The following is a 23,969-nucleotide window of genomic DNA, read 5'->3' on the forward strand; positions in this document are numbered from 1 at the left end:
ATCCTAGGAATCCTAACCTTACTCCATGAGTAACTCTTGGATTCGCACCAATGTAAATATTTACGCCATATCTTATGGTAAATTCTTCTGGTAACATGTTTCCTAGCCTGTATTAAGGTATCAATAACCGACTCCGAGAAGCCACGCTTTGATAAAATCAAGCGTTCAATCTCCATGCAGTCAGCCTCAGAGAAATTAGATTTGGATGGTTGAAAGGACTCTGAATTAGAAGGTCCTGCCTCAGAGGCAGAGACCATGGTGGACAGGACGACATGTCCACTAGGTCTGCATACCAGGTCCTGCGTGGCCACGCAGGCGCTATCAGAATCACTGATGCTCTCTCCTGTTTGATCTTGGCAATCAATCGAGGAAGCATCGGAAATGGTGGAAACACATAAGCCATGTTGAAGACCCAATGTGCTGTCAGCGCATCTATCAGCACCGCTCCCGGGTCCCTGGACCTGGATCCGTAACAAGGAAGCTTGGCGTTCTGGCGAGACGCCATGAGATCCAGATCTGGTTTGTCCCAACGATGAATTAGTTGAGCGAAGACCTCCGGATGAAGTTCCCACTCCCCCGGATGAAAAGTCTGGCGACTTAGAAAATCCGCCTCCCAGTTCTCCACGCCTGGGATGTAGATCGCTGACAGGTGGCAAGAGTGAGACTCTGCCCAGCGAATTATCTTTGAGACTTCCAACATTGCTAGGGAACTCCTGGTTCCCCCTTGATGGTTGATGTAAGCCACAGTCGTGATGTTGTCCGACTGAAATCTGATGAACCTCAGAGTTGTTAACGGAGGCCAAGCTAGAAGAGCATTGAATATTGCTCTTAACTCCAGAATATTTATTGGGAGGAGTTTCTCCTCCTGAGTCCATGATCCCTGAGCCTTCAGGGAATTCCAGACTGCGCCCCAACCTAGAAGGCTGGCGTCTGTTGTTACAATCGTCCAATCTGGCCTGCGAAAGGTCATCCCTTTGGACAAATGGGGCCGAGAAAGCCACCATAGAAGAGAATCTCTGGTCTCTTGATCCAGATTTAGCAGAGGGGACAAATCTGAGTAATCCCCATTCCACTGACTTAGCATGCACAATTGCAGCGGTCTGAGATGCAGGCGCGCAAATGGTACTATGTCCATTGCCGCTACCATTAAGCCGATTACCTCCATGCACTGAGCTACTGACGGGTGTGGAATGGAATGAAGGGCACGGCAAGCATTTAGAAGTTTTGATAACCTGGCCTCCGTCAGGTAAATTCTCATCTCTACAGAATCTATAAGAGTCCCTAGGAAGGGAACCCTTGTAAGTGGCAATAGAGAACTCTTTTCCACGTTCACCTTCCACCCATGCGACCTCAGAAATGCCAGAACTATCTCTCTATGAGATTTGGCAGTTTGAAAACTTGACGCTTGTATCAGAATGTCGTCTAGGTACGGAGCCACCGCTATGCCTCGCGGTCTTAGTACCGCCAGAAGTGAGCCCAGAACCTTTGTAAAGATTCTTGGGGCCGTAGGTAACCCGAAGGGAAGAGCTACAAACTGGTAATGCCTGTCTAGGAAGGCAAATCTTAAGTACCGGTAATGATCCTTGTGAATCGTTATGTGAAGGTAGGCATCCTTTAAGTCCACTGTGGTCATGTACTGACCCTCTTGGATCATGGGTAGGATGGTTCGAATAGTTTCCATTTTGAATGATGGAACTCTTAGGAATTTGTTTAGGATCTTTAAGTCCAGGATTGGTCTGAAGGTTCCCTCTTTCTTGGGAACCACAAATAGATTTGAATAGAATCCTTGCCCGTGTTCCGTCCGCGGAACTGGGTGGATCACCCCCATTAGTAAGAGGTCTTGTACACAGCGTAGAAACGCCTCTTTCTTTATTTGGTTTGCTGATAACCTTGAAAGATGAAAGCTCCCTTGTGGAGGAGAAGCTTTGAAGTCCAGAAGATATCCCTGAGATATGATCTCCAACGCCCAGGATAGGGTGCCCTCTCTTCATGCTGTCTTAGGGGCAGCAGCAGGTTTTCTGGCCTGCTTGCCCTTGTTCCAGGACTGGTTAGCTTTCCAGCCCTGTCTGTAACGAGCAACAGCTCCTTCCTGTTTTGGAGCGGAGGCAGTTGATGCTGCTCCTGCCTTGAGGTTACGAAAGGCACGAAAATTAGACTGTTTGGCCTTTGATTTGGCCCTGTCCTGAGGCAGAGCATGGCCCTTACCTCCCGTAATGTCAGCGATAATTTCTTTCAAGCCGGGCCCGAATAAGGTCTGCCCTTTGAAAGGAATATTAAGCAATTTAGATTTAGAAGTCACATCAGCTGACCAGGATTTAAGCCACAGCGCTCTGCGCGCTTGGATGGCGAATCCGGAGTTCTTAGCCGTAAGTTTGGTTAAATGTACGACGGCATCAGAAACAAATGAGTTAGCTAGCTTAAGTGCTTTAAGCTTGTTCATAATTTCATCCAATGGAGCTGTGCGAATGGCCTCTTCCAGAGACTCAAACCAGAATGCCGCCGCAGCAGTGACAGGCGCAATGCATGCAAGGGGCTGTAAGATAAAACCTTGTTGAACAAACATTTTCTTAAAGTAACCTTCTAATTTTTTATCCATTGGATCTGAAAAGGCACAACTATCCTCCACCGGGATAGTGGCACGCTTAGCCAAAGTAGAAACTGCTCCCTCCACCTTAGAGACCGTCTGCCATAAGTCCCGTGTGGTGGCGTCTATTGGAAACATTTTCCTAAATATAGGAGGGGGGGGAAAAGGCACACCGGGTCAATCCCACTCCTTGCTAATAATTTCTGTAAGCCTCTTAGGTATAGGAAAAACGTCAGTACACACCGGTACCGCATAGTATTTATCCAGCCTACATAATTTCTCTGGAATTGCAACCGTGTTACAATCATTCAGAGCCGCTAATACCTCCCCTAGCAATACGCGGAGGTTCTCAAGCTTAAATTTAAAATTAGAAATCTCTGAATCCAGTCTTCCTGGATCAGATCCGTCACCTACAGAATGAAGCTCTCCGTCCTCATGTTCTGCAAATTGTGACGCAGTATCGGACATGGCTCTCCCATCATCAGCGCGCTCTGTCCTTAACCCAGAGCAATCGCGCTTGCCTCTTAATTCTGGCAATTTAGATAATACTTCTGTCATAACAGTAGCCATGTCTTGCAAAGTGATTTGTATTGGCGCCACAATATCACGCACCTCCTGAGCGGGAGGCGAAGGTACTGACACGTGAGGAGAGTTAGTCGGCATAACTTCCCCCTCGTTGTCTGGTGATAATTTCTTTACATGTAAAGATCGACTTTTATTTAAAGTGACATCAATGCAATTAGTACACAAATTTCTATTGGGCTCCACATTGGCCTTTAAACATTGTGAACAAAGAGATTCATCTGAGTCAGACATGTTTAAACAGACTAGCAATGAGACTATTAAGCTTGGAAAAAAACTTTCAGATAAATTTACAAGCAATATAAAAAAACGCTACTGCGCCTTTAAGAAGCACAAAAAGCTGTCACAGTTGAAATAACCATGAACCAAATTAGTTATAGCAACCAAATTTTTACAGTAAATGTATTAAGTTAGCAGAGCATTGCACCCACTTGCAAATGGATGATTAACCCCTTAATACCCAAAAACGGATAACAATTATATAATTAACGTTTTTATCACAGTCAAACACACTGTCACAGGTCTGCTGTGACTGATTACCTCCCTCAAAATGAATTTTGAAGACCCCTGAGCTCTCTAGAGACGATCTGGATCATGGAGGATGAAGTATTGTGACTGAATTTTTACTGCGCAAAAAAGCGCTAAAATAGGCCCCTCCTATTCATATTACAACAGTGGGGAAGCTCAGTAAACTGTTTCTATGCAGAAAACAAAGATAGCCATGTGGTAAAAATCATGCCCCAATAAGTTTTATCACCAAGTACCTCACAAAAAACAATTAACATGCTAGTAAACGTTTTGAACATATATTTTAAAAGCTATGAAGTGTTATTAATAAGCCTGCTACCAGTCGCATTTACTGCAGTGAAGGCTCATACATTACTTCGGCATTAACAGTATTTTCTGAGTGAAATTCCATTCCCTAGAAAAATACTTCAGTGTACACACACTTATCAGCCTAATACCAGTCGCTACTACTGCATTTAAGGCTGAACTTACATTACATTGGTATTAGCAGTATTTTCTCAGTCAATTCCATTCCTTAGAAAAATAATTACTGCACATACCTCATTTGCAGGGGGGCCCTGCATGCTATTCCCCTCTTTCTGAAGTTACCTCACCCCTCAGAAAGTGTGAGAACAGCCAGTGGATCTTAGTTACGTCTGCTAAGATCATAAAAAACGCAGGCAGATTCTTCTTCTAATGCTGCCTGAGAACAAACAGCACACTCCGGTGCCATTTAAAATAACAAACATTTGATTGAAGAAATAAACTAAGTTTAAAAACATCACAGACCTCTCACAACGACCTATCTTTAGTTAGGTTGCAAGAGAATGACTGGATATGACATGTGAGGGGGGGGGAGCTATATAGCAGCTCTGCTTGGGTGATCCTCTTGCAACTTCCTGTTGGGGAAGAGATATAATCCCATAAGTAATGGATGACCCGTGGACTGACTACACTTAACAAGAGAAATTACCATTAAACCATAAAGGTTAAAAAGAACTTGTGTAAATGAAATGTGTGTAAATAAAATATAATATAAAACCTGCAACAGACGTTTTCCATTTATTTATTGTGTTGAAAGTCTATGTGAAAAGACCCTTTCTTGTATGTATCAAAACACTTGCATAGTGGCTCTGTTCATTATAGAGTAAAATCTCTTGATTCTGGAGTGTGCTAAACTTGTTATTTGGTATATAAACTGTATTAATAGTAAAAAAACGGTAGCGGACCACTTCCACATATTACTATTTCGGAGCCACAACCAAAGAACTTTTTCCAAGACATCACTATCGATATACACCTGGACATGTCTGCTGACAGTTTGAAAAGTTAAAAACAAAAACAAAAATACCTTCTTGAAAATAAATTGATTTCATTGCGGGACATATGTATAATCTGTCCTTTGTTCCTGGCCTGATGATAAAACTAGGAAAATATATTAAAGTAGAATGTATTAAATAAAATTAGTACCTCTAACGGAAATATAGCAAATTTGTAAAAAAGAGAATGGTAATGTCCTAGATATAATCCTGCTAGTTCTGTCCAGGTAAGGACAACTTTATTAATTTATTATTTTATGCATTTTCACTTAGCATATATTAGTTCTACATATACACATTCACCTACATTATTATACCTTACGATTTTATCTTATTTTACACCTTTTCATAATTATGTTATTACACAGATTTAATTTCAGTTCACATAATACGCAATTTCATATAGTATGCCTTATCGGAACTATTGTTCCTTTTTTTATTTTTATTTTCATTTCACTCTCATATTTATTTCCATTTCATTCTTATATTTTTTATATATTTGTTTTTCCCCCTCTGAAGTATTTATTGTTTTTGCTTGCACTACGCTATGAGGGTGTTGATACAATGAAGATTTATGCAGCTTCTAGGTTTGTTTGGCGAGAATTTTTTCCGCCAACCACTTTGTCCCTATCCGGGCAGAAACAGCAGGATATTATATTTAAGACATTACTTTTTTTCTTTTGTCCTTTTTAAATTTGTTTTAAATCTGGTACAGCTATTACCCTAGTATATCTTCCCTGCCTTAATTTTAATAACAACTAAGGTGGGAGTCCATTAGTGAATTTATTTTCACCAGGCTAGGAACTAAGGAGAGATTACACATACGTCCTGCAATTATACTTGTTCATCAAAATCAATTTCCAAGTTGCAGCTTCAGCTTTGTTAATTGCTAACGGACATATTTTAATGTATATCCATAAGATTACCCTAGAGTAAATCTTTCTAACCATTGTTCCTTAATAGTAATACTTAATATTCAAGGGATTCGCCACTGGTGTTTCATTGTTAATACAGCTTGCAAACTAAATAACATGGTTAGCCCACCCCTGTTGTAGAACTAAGGTCTATATAGTTACTTTGTTCTCACGGTTTGAACTCTTTCTGTTAATTAAGTTGTCCTTACCTGGACAGAACTATCAGGATTATATCTAGGACATTACCATTCTCTTTTTTACAAATTTGCTATATTTCCGTTAGAGGTACTAATTTTATTTAATACATTCTACTTTAATATATTTTCCTAGTTTTATCATCAGGCCAGGAACAAAGGACAGATTATACATAAGTCCCGCAATGAAATCAATTTATTTTCAAGAAGGTATTTTTGTTTTTAACTTTTCAAACTGTCAGCAGACATGTCCAGGTGTATATCGATAGTGATGTCTTGGAAAAAGTTCTTTGATTGTGGCTCCGAAATAGTAATATGTGGAAGTGGTCCGCTACCGTTTTTTTACTATTAATACAGTTTATATACCAAATAACAAGTTTAGCACACTCCAGAATCAAGAGATTTTACTCTATAATGAACAGAGCCACTATGCAAGTGTTTTGATACATACAAGAAAGGGTCTTTTCACATAGACTTTCAACACAATAAATAAATGGAAAACGTCTGTTGCAGGTTTTATATTATATTTTATTTACACAAATTTCATTTACACAAGTTCTTTTTAACCTTTATGGTTTAATGGTAATTTTTTTTTTTTTTTCAAAACTTTTTCGAAACTTTGTCAAAAACTTCTTCATCCATATATAAATCAGTATCTGTAGTTAAGTAATCCAATGTTTTATTTGGTGTCTTTTTATAAATGATTGTTTTTATTCTGCTCACACACAACCAAAGTTAAATCAAACAATGTCTATTAACCAATCCACTCGAATAGTCAACATGACAGCCTTTCCTGAGGTATTTTGATTGGTTTGAAATTGTAGACAGGTATCTGATTGGACAAAAAATGTGTTTAACGGCTGAGCAGTTAACCCCTTACTATCCCTGACGAAGTGCTGTGGCAGCACGAAACATGTTGGAGTGTGTAATGTTGGGCTACTAGGCTGACTCTATCTATGCTGTGATATTGGCAGATTTGCTGTGAACACTCACAGGACTCTTAATGTATACCTAATAAAGTTTATATTTTACTTCTCACTACTACTCGGTCCATTTCATGCTGGATTTTTCCACTGCTGTGGAAGCTTTTTATTTGTTTACATATACATGAATGAACGATCGCTCCGAATTTTTGTTATGTACATGATCAGGTCTATTTTTGGGGGCTATTAGTTTCACTCGGACCTCACATATTTATATTTGTATATGAGTACATTGGCACACACTTATATTTTGTATAAGAATATATATTTCACAATGTTTTAACCGGCAATTCACCAATTACATATTCTTATGTTTGTTTTGCACACGGCTCATTTTGATTGGCAGTTCACCTAGGGGAGTGTTTTGTGGGCTTATAAAAGTTCAGTTTTTTCACTTGCTGTTTGTCAGAGGAAGGGACGCTGCTGGTCCCGAAACGTCACAACAACAAGTTTTGATTTACACTGATGTCCACAGTCCAGTGAGTGCTTTTTCGATTTCTGATATCTATATCTATATATCTATCTATATATATATATCTATCTATATATATATATATATATATATATATATATATATATATATATATATATATATATATATATATATATATATATATATATCATTTATATATAAAGATACCAGATATATATATATACAAATATAAATTTAATGTTGTAAGGTTTTTCTTATTACCTTAAATATAAGAATCAGGCCACGGTCACAACACTAATTAAGCGGCCAAAGCCCCAAGAAAAACCGTACGATGTCCAGAAAGACTCGACCCAAAGGAATAGAACCTCTAAAAGGAAAAAGTCCTAAAAGGACACTTCCAAAGAGACCATGAAAGGCAAAACCGTAAGAACGGCGGTATGAAGGACCTAAATCCTCCAAGCCTCCAACCCACAACGGCAAGGAACACTCTAGTACCCGAAAAATTCGGCAAACGATTGAGCATGGTGCCGCGGATCTCAACGGGACTTGCATTGCGCCGGTATTATGAGTCTGACCAAAAGTGAGCGGTAGACCCTCTCCTGTCAAGCCTGGTACCGCATTTTAAAGTCAGTAGTTAAGAGTTTTACACTACAACGCCGTAGCATAAAACTCTTAACTAAAGTGCTAAAAAGTACACTAACACCCATAAACTACCTATTAACCCCTAAACCGAGGCCCCACCACATCGCGAACACTAAAATAAATATTTTAACCCCTAATCTGCCGAACCGGACATCGCTGCCACTATAATAAATATATTAACCCCTAAACTGCTGCACTCCCGCATCGCAAACACTATTTAAATATTATTAACCCCTAATCTGCCGTCCCTAACATCGCCGCCACCTACCTACATTTATTAATCCCGGCCCACTAGATTGAAAGGCGAATGAGGACTGAACCAATCCCCCATGCCCCTAAGCAATCACGGACCCTCAAGTCCTCTCAGGATGCTAGTTGAAGCTTGTAAAATAAAACAAGACAACCACACAAATCATATTGTGATTACTAGCGCCCTCACCAGACCAACCGGACATAAAAAGGTGCCACGTGTCTGAACTAGACCTCAAAGACAAAAGGATTTGTACCCAGTCAGGACCAGCCTTAAACCAAGGGCCCCAGCACTGTCAGGGCCACATAAAGTCTCCCCCGATGATGGAAGGATAAAGAACAGTTAGATAGACTCTTGTAAACAGTGTGACCACAAAATCGCGAGTATCAATTCCAGAGAGGAAAGTTCCTAAAGGAAACATCACACCACAGCATTAGCTTTAGACCAAATAAAAATCATCCTCACCGGATGAAAATAAAAGATAAGGCAACCTTTAGGTTATCGCGCAGGAAGAACGGACAGACCCGCAGGACCAGCCCAACAGGGGTCCAAGACTTCCAAGCTCAGAACTGGAAAAGGATACACAAATAACAAAGACTATAAGAAGATTACTTCATCTCCTTATATCTATGTATGCAAGCCAGTCGAACAGTAAGACTGAGAATCCCCAGACCATTAAGAGTGGTATCCTCCAGCAACGCCAAAAACGTGCCTTAGTAGAACACGAAGGCGCGCCAGTCTATAACGAAAGGTGCAACATACCTCCACCGGGACAAAAAGGAAACACAGGCCCCAAAGGTTGACCCCCTGAGGCCTCAGGGATAGTCGCTTCCCTGGAAGGCTGAAATGGACCAGGCGATCCCACGCCTGACGAGCCCCAGTTAATGAAACACAGACAATATCGTAAACAAACTCCCGGGAGGTTCAGATGCACCAGCGCCAGCGATATGGCCATGCGGAACCGTGTCGTACCCTCCGGTGGGAACAGGCCACACTCCCTAGAAAGGATAAGTAGCATTTGGGTTACAAGCATGCGTAGTAAGAGTTGATGGTAGGGAACTCGTCTTGTGAGAAATAGAATCCCCAGAGACGGATGGCTCAGTGGGCACCCGATTTCCCGATCCTGAGGAACAGAGCACTCTAAAACAGCATTTGGAGCATAACTGATGGGCATGCATCACCCGGGCCAATTCATATTCTTCGCAAGAAGTAAAGTCTGAATCAGAGACATCTGTCTCCAAGAATCCTCCATAACCGGGACACTGTCGCCTCAAGAGAACCAGACACCAGCGGACCAGGATTTCTCCGTCGCCACGCGGTCAGGAAAACGGAGTCACAAGGTAAGCCGCGTAGTCCATACAAAAGTGTGCCCAATCGAAAAGGACGCATCACTAGACATAGGCCGTTATGTTCCAAAATAGCCATGAGCCGAAGCAACACTACACAGTAGCAGACAAAATAATAATAATAATGAGAGGCGCCACATGGTGTAGAATATTCGGAAAAGTGCCACACAGTAACCAAGCAAAGCCCCTAAGAATGGCAACTCACAAGAGTGGCAGAACAACCGTAGTGCCAGACAGAGCAGCACAGGACCTCAGGAGTCGCCCGTAAGACTCGCACAGGCGTCAGGAGCGTCAAGCGTGGAGTCAGGTGACCAGATGGTCCAATCCGGAGAGCCGTGATTTAGCAGGGACAGTGATGTGTAGGAGGTCCAGAAAGTCAAATAAGACCAGGAGCAAGTATTAAATATTAAAATGTGTAAATTTTAATTATATTACACAGAAAGTCAGCAACGCGTTTCTCAGCATCTTGTGCTGTTTTCATACAGCCTGATGAAACAGCACTAGATGCTGAAAAACGCGTGAAACACATGAAAATCTATCAGAATGCCCTGAGATAAGAGGCGGCCTTCAAGGGCCTAGAAATTAGCATATAAGACTACCTAGGTTTGGCTTTCACCAAAGAATACCAAGAGAACAAAGCAAATTTGATGATAAAAGTAAATTGCAAAGTTGTTTAAAAATTACATGTCCTATCTGAATCATAATAGTTTAATTTTGACTAGATTGTCCCTTTAAAAAGAGAAGCACTCAACTAAGTACTGAGAGAGCTCAGTAGCTACAAATAGTGGTTTGTCTTTCCGTTTTTTATTTTAATTATAGAATGGGGACCCATGTTTTATCATATCAGCATCTTTATAAATATCCGGATATATGGAAGTTGTATACAGTAAGATGTCTGAACTGATATTGAACCCACAGAAAAAATTTGGGTTCACTATCCCTTTAAGGTTGGGTTCACTATCCCTTTAAGGTTGGGTTCACTATCCCTTTAAGGTAACCAATAGATAATTAACGCACCTTATAGCTTCAATAGGAAGTGACGAGATTTTTGTGCTCATGTTACAAGCTGGCAATTAAGTGTTGTTGTGCGCAATCGAAAATATCTCAGTGATTATAAAAAAAACTGGTATTAAACGAGCATTTTATAATAGAAGTAAATTGGAAAGTTGTTTAAAATCACTGCTGTATCTAAATCATGATAAAAAAATCTGGGGTTCACGTCCCTTTAATCTAACTATTGAATCCTACAAGTAGGTGGCTGTATTGGGGTGTACGTGCGCTGACACATCACAGACTCATTAAGGTACCTGCCAATTTCCTCTGCGAGCTGCCTGGCGAGGATCCGCGTCTCCTGTGACGAGTTCTCACTGGCCATGTAACAGGTGGTCAAAACGCGTCTGCACAGCTCCTTAGGATCACACGGGACATATTTATCATCGTTTACAATCTGTCGTGCATCACACAATACCTCCTGATCTATAAAAACATAACAATGTGATATCAGTAGGGTCATTAAAGGGACAGTGTACAGCAATTTTCATATAACTGCATGTAAAAGACACGACTATAAAGAAGAATATGCAGATACTGATCCAAATATCCAGTATAAAAGCTTTTAAAAAAACTTACTTAGAAGCTCCAAGTTTAGCTCTGTTGAAAAGATTAGCTGGAACACCCACTATAAGTGGTTCTATAGCAAAAAAAGCAGACACTCCCCCCTCCCCCTTCTTCTGCATATGAAAAGACCCTTTACACAAACAGGAGCAAGCTGGTATACGTCGGTATTCTCCTAAAACTTTGGGGCTTGGTTAGGAGTCTGAAAATCAGCGCAATGTTATTGAAAAATAAGCAAAACTAAACATTGTTACAAAAACACTCCCAGATGGGCTATAAATGTATCATATACAAAACATTTATGCAAAGAAAATCTAGTGTACAATGTCCCTTTAATGTGCTCAGACTGTGCTTATGCGCCGCGCATTGTAACAACCTATCACAGAAGCCGTTTGCTAATACGTGAGTATCGGATAAATGCTTCTACTCAAAAGCAAAATTTATTCACGTGCCTTTCACTTCTGAGATTTATTTCTATTTAACTAACCCTGAAATAGGTTTTATTTTTATAGAGCAAGTAACACAAAAGATCCTACATCACTTCAACGTCCCTTTAACACTTTATGCCAAAGGGTTTAAAGGGACAGGAAAAAATTAAACATTTTATGACTCGAATGGAGGATGCTGTTTGTTGGTTCTGATTTGCTTATATCAGATTTACCTTGTTCTCTTGGTATCCTTTGTTGAACAGAAGACAATAGCATTAGAATTCAAACAAATGCAAAAGCAAATCACTACTTTTGATTTATTCTTTTGTATGAAAACGCAAAAAACAAATAAATAAACCAACAAGTGCATGTGACGCAAACATTTATTTGATTAGTTGATAAAAATAATTTGATAACGTTCATAAAAAATACATTACATTTTAAACAAAATGATCGAGCTGCTGGCTTATAGCACAAGCACTAGCCACAAGTTTCTTAACTTTATTAAAGGACCAGTAAATACAGTAGATTTGCATAAACAACAAATTCATGATAAAAAGACAATGCAATATAAAATTTAGTCTGAACTTTAAATGAGTAGAAGATTTTTTTCTGATACATTTTATTGTTATGTCTTTTCCCCTCCTCCGGTACCATGTGACAGCCATCAGCCAATCACAAATGCATACACGTACCATGTGACAGCCATCAGCCAATCACAAATGCATACACGTACCATATGACAGCCATCAGCCAATCACAAATGCATATACGTATAGTCTGTGAATTCTTGCACATGCTCAGTAGGAGCTGATGATTAAAAAAGTGTAAATATAAAAACATGTCCCTTTAAAGGGGCATTAAACTCAAACATTTTTTTTCATGATTCAGGTAGAAAATACAATTATAAACAACATTCCAATTTACTTCTATTATCTAATTTGCTTCATTCTTTAGATATCCTTTGTTAAAGAAATAGCAATGCACATAAGTGAGCCAATCACATGAGGCATCTATGTGCAGCCACCAATCAGAAGCTACTGAGCCTATCTAGATATGCTTTTCAGTAAAGAATATCAAGAGAATGAAACAAATTAGATAATAGAAGTAAATTATAAAGTTGTTTAAAATTGTATTCTCCATCTGAATCATGAAAGAAAAAATGTGGGTTTAATGTCCCTTTAAGTTTAAGCTGCTGTCCAACTTCTCCTCTGCTGCACTGAAGACGTTTACAAAGCAAATTGTGGGTGAAAGGAGATGACATAGAATATACAGTTTACTTCTATTATCAAATTTGCTTCATTCTCCTGGTATTCTTTGTTGAAGAAGCAGCAATGCAGTGTGGGAGTTAGCTGAGCACATCGAGTGAGCCAATGACATGAGGCAGATATGTGCAGCCACCAATCAAGCAGCTAGCTCACAGTAGTGCATTGCTGCTCCTTCAACAAAGGATACCAGGAGAATTAAGCAAACTAAACCATACAAGAGAATTGGAAAGTCCTCTCTGAATCACAATAGAAAAATCTTTGGTTTTATGTCCCTTTAACAAACTGAATGACCACATGGCCGCATAAAGGACAAAACAAAATGTTATTTTTGTGATGAACAATTTGCTCACATGATTATTGCTTAGTATACCTAGGTATGCCCAGCAGTGTGCACATGCCTCGTGCATTGCAATGTTTCTAACAATGTAATAGACTATTGAGTGCTAGCTGCTAACATACACCTAGATTCCGAGTTTTGCGCTTAACAGGGTGCGTAAGGAACGCAATAAAATGAGCGGTACCGCAATTGCCATAGCGCTGACATTACAAGTTACTGGAAGATCTCCTTTTCAGCACAAAAGCCAAGGGCTGAGTTTACGTACTCGTGCACACTTTCCCCCATAGACTTCAATAGGAGAGAGTGTTAGAAATAAACTAACACCTGCGATCGCGGAATGGCAAATCGCCGTAACGCAACCCCATTGATGTCTATGGGGAAAATAAAGCTACGTTTAAACCTAACACCCTAACATAAACCCCAAGTCTAAACACCCCAAATCCGCCGCTCCCGACATCGCCGACACTAAAAAAAGTTATTAACCCCTATTCCGCCACTCCTGACATCGTCGACACTAATAAAAGTTATTAACCCCTCATCCGCTGCTCAATAGTTATTAACCCCTAATCTGCCGCTCCACGACATTGCCGACACTAATAAAAGTTATTAACCCCTAATCCGCCGCACCCCAACACTAATAAAATGATTAAGCCCTAATCCTCCGCCCGACATCGCCGATACCTAAAGTGATTTTTTAACCCCTAATCCGCCGCTCCCCGACATCGCCGACACTAATAAAAGTTATTAACCCCTAATCCGCCGCTCCCCGACACTAATAAAATGATTAACCCCTAAATCCTCCACCCCAACATCGCCGATACCTAAATAAAGTGATTATTTAACCCCTAATCCGCCGCTCTCCGACATCGTCGAGAAACTAAATAAACCTATTAACCCCTAAACCGCCGGCCATCCACATGGCAACTATTAAATAAACCTATTAACCCCGAAAACCACCAGACCCCCACATCGCAAATCCCTAAATTAAACTATTAACCCCTAAACCTAACACCCGCTAACTTTAAATTAAAATGACTATATAACTATCTTGAAATAAATAACAACTTACCTGTGAGATAAAAAACAACTAATTTTAACATTACTAAAAAAAATTACCAATTAAAATTCCTAAATTACAAATTAAAAAAAAAACTAACACTACGAAAAAAATAAAAAACTCTAAGATTACAAAAAATAATAAACAAAATTATCAAAAATAAAAACCAATTACACCTAATCTGATAGCCCTACAAAAATAAAAAAGACCCCCCAAACTAAAAACACCCCCTAACCTACAATAAGCTACCAAAAGCCCTTAAAAGGGCCTTTTGAAGGGCATTGCCCTAAGTTAACCAGCTCTTTTACCTAGAAAAAAAATACAAAGCCCCCCTAACAGTAAAACCCCCGACCCAACCAACCCCCCCCCAAAAAAACCTAAGTCTAAATAAAACCTAAGCTACCCATTTCTCCTAAAGGGGTATTTGTATGGGCATTGCCCTTAAAAGGGCATTAAGCTCTTTTACAGTGCCCAAAAAACCCTAATCTAAAAAAAACAAAAACAACTAACACTAACCCCATAAAATCGACTCACGGTTCCTGAAGTCCGGACATCCATCTTCATCCAGGCGGCGACATCTTCATCTATCGCAGGGGCGTCTTCTATCTTCCGCTCCGCGCCGCTGGGATGAGCTATACAGGACCGGCGATGACATCCTTTGCGGAGTATCCTCTTCATACGATCACCGCCGTACACTGAAGTTGAATGCAAGGTACCCGTTTAAAAATAGCGTACCTTGCATTCCTATTGGCTGATTTGATTCTTCAAATTCAAATCAGCCAATAGGATGAGAGCTACTGAAATCCTACTGGCTGTTCAAAACAGCGAATAGGATGAGAGCTACTGAAATCCTATTGGCAGATTTGAACAGCCAATAGGATTTCAGTAGCTCTCATCCTATTGGCTGTTCAAATCATTAGGGGTTAATAGGTTTATTTAATAGTCACAATGAGGGTGGGAGGCAGTTTAGGGGTTAATAGGTGTAATATAGTATTTGCAATGCGGGAGGGCGGCGGTTTAGGGGTTAATAGGTAGTTTATGGGTGCTAGTGTACTATGTAACAATTTAGTTATGTGTTTTCTGGTCTCAGATCCCAGAATGGATCATGTCAGTATAGGCTGTAACGCAAGCATTTTAGCTGGCCCGCACAACCTGTAATACGGCGCTATGGAAAATCCTGCACTCTAATGTAATTTTTTTGAGTGCGGAATGAATGTTGCGTTACAGGCTAAAATGCTTGCAATATAGCTATTCCGCCATGACTCGTAATATGCGTTACTGGCCATTCCAGCGCAATGGCCAATTTTTCAGTGGTAATAGTCGCGTCGCAACGTAAAGCAAAACTCGTAATCTAGGCAATTGTTTGCAACAATGTATGACTTTGTTACAAACACTGCTGCACTATATTACTAAAGACACATGCACACCCTTTAGCCTACAAAGGATAACAAGAGAACAAAGTAAATCTGAAAGCAAAAGCAAATTAGAAAATATTCATGATCTATCTGAATCATTAAAGTCTAATTCTGACCTTCGTATTCCTTTAAGACAATATGTACTTACTTCCTGCATCCACAGCTAGGCAAACTTGGCGACACATGGAATACACAATACACGCAACAGACGAACTATCAACTCCACCGCTGAGTGGGAGTAGAAACCCGTTCTGTAAAAAAAAGCAAGTATTATAATTACTAGTATAATAGTCACTGAAGATAATAATAAAATCCAGGTATTATAATCACTAGTGTAATAGTAACTGAAGATAATAATAATAAAATCCAGCTATTATAATTACTAGTGTAACAGTCACTGAAGATAATAATAATATACAGGTATTATAATTACTAGTGTAACAGTCACTGAAGATAATAATAAAATCCAGGTAATATAATTACTAGTGTAATAATACCTAAAGATAATAATACAATCCAGGTAATATAATTACTAGTGTATTAATACCTGAAGATAATAATAAAATCCAGGTAATATAATTACTAGTTTAATAGTCACTGAAGATAATAATAAAATCCAGGTAATATAATTACTAGTGTAATAATACCTAAAGATAATAATAAAATCAAGGTAATATAATTACTACTGTATTAATACCTAAAGATAATAATAAAATCCAGGTAATATAATTACTAGTGTAATAGTCACTGAAGATAATAATAAAATCCAGGTAATATAATTTCTACTATAACAGTCACTGAAGATAATAATAAAATCCAGGTATTGTAATTACTATTGTAATAGTCACTGAAGATAATAATAAAATCCAGGTATTATAATTACTAGTGTAATAATACCTAAAGATAATAATAAAATCCAGGTAATATAATTACTAGTGTATTAATACATGTAGATAATAATAAAATTCAGGTAATATAATTACTAGTGTAATAATACCTGAAGATAATAATAAAATCCAGGTATTATAATTTCTACTATAACAGTCACTGAAGATAATAATAAAATCCAGGTATTATAATTACTAGTGTAACAGTCACTGAAAATAATAATAAAATCCAGATATTATCATTACTAGTGTAACAGTCACTGAAGATAATAATAATATACAGGTATTATAATTACTAGTGTAATAGTCACTGAAGATAATAATACAATACAGGTAATATAATTACTAGTGTAATAGTCACTAAAGATAATAATAAAATCCAGGTATTATAATTACAATTGTAATAGTCACCAAAGATAATAATAAAATCCAGGTATTATAATTACTAGTGTAACAGTCACTGAAGATAATAATAAAATCCAGGTTTTATAATTAATAGGGTTATAGACACTGAAGATAATAATAAAATCCAGGTATTAGAATTACTAGTGTAATAGTCACTGAAGATAATAATAAAATACAGGTAATATAATTACTAGTGTAATAGTCACTGAAGATAATAATAAAATCCAGGTTTTATAATTATTAGGGTTATAGACACTGAAGATAATAATAAAATCCAGGTATTAGAATTACTAGTGTAATAGTCACTGAAGATAATAATAAAATCCAGGTATTATAATTACTAGTGTAATAGTCACTAAAGATAATAATAATAATACCAGGTATTATAATTATTAGTGTAATAGTCACTAAAGATAATAATAAAATCCAGGTATTATAATTACTAGTGTAATAGTCACTGAAGATAATAATAAAATTAAATTTAATTATTTCCGAATATGGTGAGTCCACTAAGTCATCAATTACTAGTGGGAATATCACTCCTGGCCAGCAGGAGGAGGTAAAGAGCACTACAGCAAAGCTGTTAAGTATCACTCCCCTTCCCACAATCCCCAGTCATTCAACCGAAGAGAAATGGAAAAAGGAATAACACAAAGGTGTAGAGGTGCCTGAGGTTTAGTAAAAAAAAAAATGTCTTAAATTAAAGGGTGGGGTCTTGGACTCATCATATCTGGAAATAAATACATTTATCAGGTAAGCATAAATTTTGTTTTCTTTTCTAAAATATGGTTAATCCACAACGTCATCAATTACTAGTAGGAACCAATACCCAAGCTAGAGGACACAGATGACTAGGGAGGGAAAAAAGACAGGTAGACCTAAACAGAAGGCACCACCGCTTGAAGAACCCTACTCCCAAAAGAAGCCTCAGTTAAGGCAAAAGTATAAAAAAAAAAAATTCTAAAAAGTATGTAGAGAGGACCAAGTTGCAGCCTTGCAAATCTGATCCACAGAAGCTTCATTTTGAAAAGCCCAAGGAGAGGAGACAGCCCTCATGGAATGAGCCGTAATCCTCCTAGGAGGCTGCTGACCAACAGTCTCACAAACCAAACAAATTATACTTCACAACCAGAGAGAAAGAAGTAGCAGAAACTTTCTGACATTTCCATTTTTCATAAAAACAAACAGGGCAGATGACTGGCGAAAATCCTTAGTCGCCTGCAAATAAAATTTGAAAGCACGCACAACATCCAAGTTATGCAACAACGTACCTATGAGAAGAAGGATTAGGACATAGAGACGGAACAACAATTTCCGGATTAATATTTCTATCTGAAACCACTTAGGGAGAAAACCCAACTTTGTACAAAGAATGCCTTATCAGCATGAAAAATAAGATAAGGTGAATCACACTGCAAAGCCGAGAGCTCCAAAACTATCAGAGCAGAAGAGATAACAAAACCTTCCAAGATTAAAACTTAATATCTATGGAATGCAATGGCTCGAAAAGAGCCTTCTGCAAAAATGTAAGAACAAGGTAAGGGCTCCAAGGAGGAGCAACAAACCTAAACCCAGGCCTGATTCAGACCAAAAAGATTGTACATCTGGCACATCCGCTAGACGCTAGGGAAACAAAAAAGAAATGTAGAAATCTGACCCTTCAGAGTACTTCAGAGTACTGACTGACAAACTCTTCTCCAGACCCTCCTGTAGGAATCCTGACCCCACTCCAAGAGTAGCCCTTGGATTCACATCAAAAAACATAATTTATGTAAGAACTTACCTGATAAATTCAATTCTTTCATATTAGCAAGAGTCCATGAGCTAGTGACGTATGGGATATACATTCCTACCAGGAGGGGCAAAGTTTCCCAAACCTTAAAATGCCTATAAATACACCCCTCACCACACCCACAATTCAGTTTAACGAATAGCCAAGAAGTGGGGTGATAAGAAAAAAGTGCGAAAGCATATAAAATAAGGAATTGGAATAATTGTGCTTTATACAAAAAAATCATAACCGCCACAAAAAGGGTGGGCCTCATGGACTCTTGCTAATATGAAAGAAATGAATTTATCAGGTAAGTTCTTACATAAATTATGTTTTCTTTCATGTAATTAGCAAGAGTCCATGAGCTAGTGACGAATGGGATAATGACTACCCAAGATGTGGATCTTTCCACGCAAGAGTCACTAGAGAGGGAGGGATAAAATAAAGACAGCCAATTCCTGCTGAAAATAATCCACACCCAAAATAAAGTATAATGAAAATATAAGCAGAAGATTCAAACTGAAACCGCTGCCTGAAGTACTTTTCTACCAAAAACTGCTTCAGAAGAAGAAAACACATCAAAATGGTAGAATTTAGTAAAAGTATGCAAAGAGGACCAAGTTGCTGCTTTGCAAATCTGATCAACCGAAGCTTCATTCCTAAACGCCCAGGAAGTAGAAACTGACCTAGTAGAATGAGCTGTAATCCTTTGAGGCGGAGTTTTACCCGACTCAACATAGGCATGATGAATTAAAGATTTCAACCAAGATGCCAAAGAAATGGCAGAAGCTTTCTGGCCTTTTCTAGAACCGGAAAAGATAACAAATAGACTAGAAGTCTTTCGGAAAGATTTAGTAGCTTCAACATAATATTTCAAAGCTCTAACAACATCCAAAGAATGCAACGATTTCTCCTTAGAATTCTTAGGATTAGGACATAATGAAGGAACCACAATTTCTCTACTAATGTTGTTGGAATTCACAACCTTAGGTAAAAATTGAAAAGAAGTTTGCAACACCGCCTTATCCTGATGAAAAATCAGAAAAGGAGACTCACAAGAAAGAGCAGATAATTCAGAGACTCTTCTGGCAGAAGAGATCGCCAAAAGGAACAAAACTTTCCAAGAAAGTAATTTAATGTCCAATGAATGCATGGGTTCAAAAGGAGGAGCTTGAAGAGCCCCCAGAACCAAATTCAAACTCCAAGGAGGAGAAATTGACTTAATGACAGGTTTTATACGAACCAAAGCTTGTACAAAACAATGAATATCAGGAAGATTAGCAATCTTTCTGTGAAAAAGAACAGAAAGAGCAGAGATTTGTCCTTTCAAGGAACTTGCGGACAAACCCTTATCTAAACCATCCTGAAGAAACTGTAAAATTCTCGGTATTCTAAAAGAATGCCAAGAAAAATGATGAGAAAGACACCAAGAAATATAAGTCTTCCAGACTCTATAATATATCTCTCTAGATACAGATTTACGAGCCTGTAACATAGTATTAATCACAGAGTCAGAGAAACCTCTTTGACCAAGAATCAAGCGTTCAATCCCCATACCTTTAAATTTAAGGATTTGAGATCCTGATGGAAAAAAGGACCTTGCGACAGAAGGTCTGGTCTTAACGGAAGAGTCCACGGTTGGCAAGAGGCCATCCGGACAAGATCCGCATACCAAAACCTGTGAGGCCATGCCGGAGCTACCAGCAGAACAAACGAGCATTCCTTCAGAATCTTGGAGATTACTCTTGGAAGAAGAACTAGAGGCGGAAAGATATAGGCAGGATGATACTTCCAAGGAAGTGATAATGCATCCACTGCCTCCGCCTGAGGATCCCGGGATCTGGACAGATACCTGGGAAGTTTCTTGTTTAGATGAGACGCCATCAGATCTATTTCTGGAAGTTCCCACATTTGAACAATCTGAAGAAATACCTCTGGGTGAAGAGACCATTCGCCCGGATGCAACGTTTGGCGACTGAGATAATCCGCTTCCCAATTGTCTATACCTGGGATATGAACCGCAGAGATTAGACAGGAGCTGGATTCCGCCCAAACCAGAATTCGAGATACTTCTTTCATAGCCAGAGGACTGTGAGTCCCTCCTTGATGATTGATGTATGCCACAGTTGTGACATTGTCTGTCTGAAAACAAATGAACGATTCTCTCTTCAGAAGAGGCCAAGACTGAAGAGCTCTGAAAATTGCACGGAGTTCCAAAATATTGATCGGTAATCTCACCTCCTGAGATTCCCAAACTCCTTGTGCCGTCAGAGATCCCCACACAGCTCCCCAACCTGTAAGACTTGCATATGTTGAAATTACAGTCCAGGTCGGAAGAACAAAAGAAGCCCCCTGAATTAAACGATGGTGATCTGTCCACCACGTCAGAGAGTGTCGTACAATCGGTTTTAAAGATATTAATTGAGATATCTTTGTGTAATCCCTGCACCATTGATTCAGCATACAGAGCTGAAGAGGTCGCATGTGAAAACGAGCAAAGGGGATCGCGTCCGATGCAGCAGTCATAAGACCTAGAATTTCCATGCATAAGGCTACCGAAGGGAATGATTGTGACTGAAGGTTTCGACAAGCTGAAATCAATTTTAGACGTCTCTTGTCTGTCAAAGACAGAGTCATGGACACTGAATCTATCTGGAAACCCAGAAAGGTTACCCTTGTCTGAGGAATCAATGAACTTTTTAGTAAATTGATCCTCCAACCATGATCTTGAAGAAACAACACAAGTCGATTCGTATGAGATTCTGCAAAATGTAAAGACTGAGCAAGTACCAAGATATCGTCCAAATAAGGAAATACCACAATACCCTGTTCTCTGATTACAGACAGAAGGGCACCGAGAACTTTTGTAAAAATTCTTGGGGCTGTAGCTAGGCCAAACGGCAGAGCCACAAACTGGTAATGCTTGTCCAGGAAAGAGAATCTCAGGAACTGATAGTGATCTGGATGAATCGGAATATGCAGATATGCATCCTGTAAATCTATCGTGGACATATAATGCCCTTGCTGAACAAAAGGCAAGATAGTCCTTACAGTTACCATTTTGAATGTTGGTATCCTTACATAACGATTCAATATTTTTAGATCCAGAACTGGTCTGAAGGAATTCTCCTTCTTTGGTACAATGAAGAGATTCGAATAAAACCCCAGCCCCTGTTCCAGAACTGGAACTGGCATAATTACTCCAGCCAACTCTAGATCTGAAACACATTTCAGAAATGCTTGAGCTTTCGCTGGGTTTACTGGGACACGGGAAAGAAAAAATCTCTTTGCAGGAGGTCTTATCTTGAAACCAATTCTGTACCCTTCTGAAACGATGTTCTGAATCCAAAGATTGTGAACAGAATTGATCCAAATTTCTTTGAAAAAACGTAACCTGCCCCCTACCAGCTGGGCTGGAATGAGGGCCGCACCTTCATGTGGACTTAGAAGCTGGCTTTGCTTTTCTAGAAGGCTTGGATTTATTCCAGACTGGAGATGGTTTCCAAACTGAAACTGCTCCTGAGGAAGAAGGATCAGGCTTTTGTTCTTTGTTGAAACGAAAGGAACGAAAACGATTATTAGCCCTGTTTTTACCCTTAGATCTTTTATCCTGTGGTAAAAAAGTTCCTTTCCCACCAGTAACAGTTGAGATAATAGAATCCAACTGAGAACCAAGTAATTTGTTACCCTGGAAAGAAATGGAAAGTAGAGTCGATTTAGAAGACATATCAGCATTCCAAGTTTTAAGCCATAAAGCTCTTCTAGCTAAAATAGCTAGAGACATAAACCTGACATCAACTCTGATAATATCAAAAATGGCATCACAGATAAAATTATTAGCATGTTGCAGAAGAATAATAATATTATGAGAATCATGATCTGTTACTTGTTGCGCTAAAGTTTCCAACCAAAAAGTTGAAGCTGCAGCAACATCAGCCAATGATATAGCAGGTCTAAGAAGATTACCTAAACACAGATAAGCTTTTCTTAGAAAGGATTCAATTTTCCTATCTAAAGGATCCTTAAACGAAGTACCATCTGACGTAGGAATAGTAGTACGTTTAGCAAGGGTAGAAATAGCCCCATCAACTTTAGGGATTTTGTCCCAAAATTCTAATCTATCAGACGGCACAGGATATAATTGCTTAAAACGTTTAGAAGGAGTAAATGAATTACCCAAATTATTCCATTCTCTGGAAATTACTTCAGAAATAGCACCAGGAACAGGAAAAACTTCTGGAATAACCACAGGAGATTTAAAGACCTTATCTAAACGTTTAGATTTAGTATCAAGAGGACCAGAATCCTCAATTTCTAAAGCAATTAGTACTTCTTTAAGTAAAGAACGAATAAATTCCATTTTAAATAAATATGAAGATTTATCAGCATCAACCTCTGAGACAGAATCCTCTGAACTAGAAGAGTCATTAGAATCAGAATGATGATGTTCATTTAAAAATTCATCCGTATACAGAGAAGTTTTAAAAGATTTTTTATGTTTACTAGAAGGAGGAATAACAGACATAGCCTTCTTGATGGATTCAGAAACAAAATCTCTTATGTTATCAGGAACACTCTGAACATTAGATGTTGATGGAACTGCAACAGGTAATGGTACATTACTAAAGGAAATATTATCTGCATTAACGAGTTTGTCATGACAATTAGTACAAACAACAGCTGGAGGAACAACTACCAAAAGTTTACAGCAGATACACCTAGCTTTGGTAGTTCCAGCACCAGACAGCGATTTTCCTGAAGTATCTTCTGACTCAGATGCAACGTGAGACATCTTGCAATATGTAAGAGAAAAAACAACATATAAAGCAAAATTGATCAAATTCCTTAAATGACAGTTTCAGGAATGGGAAAAAATGCCAAGGAACAAGCTTCTAGCAACCAGAAGCAATGGAAAATGAGACTTAAATAATGTGGAGACAAAAGCGACGCCCATATTTTTTAGCGCCAAAATAAGACGCCCACATTATTTGGCGGCTAAATGCTTTTGGCGCCAAAGAATGACGCCACATCCG

The 23,969-nt window shown here is 38.8% G+C and overlaps 1 protein-coding gene across 1 annotated transcript in view; it reads right to left on the minus strand.

Moving 5' to 3' along the window:
• The window catches only part of NADSYN1 (NAD synthetase 1), a 236,533-nt gene that overhangs the window by 57,523 nt on the left and 155,041 nt on the right, over positions 1-23,969 (minus strand). Inside the window, exons 10-11 of the mRNA XM_053689231.1 lie at positions 16,022-16,124; positions 11,062-11,230 (exon numbers count right to left, since the gene is read on the minus strand). Of these exons, the coding sequence (XP_053545206.1) occupies positions 11,062-11,230; positions 16,022-16,124 (272 nt within the window). The remainder of the gene's footprint in view (positions 1-11,061; positions 11,231-16,021; positions 16,125-23,969) is intronic.

The sequence above is a fragment of the Bombina bombina genome, chromosome 7, assembly GCF_027579735.1.
Source record: "Bombina bombina isolate aBomBom1 chromosome 7, aBomBom1.pri, whole genome shotgun sequence".
NCBI classification, from domain to species: domain Eukaryota; kingdom Metazoa; phylum Chordata; class Amphibia; order Anura; family Bombinatoridae; genus Bombina; species Bombina bombina.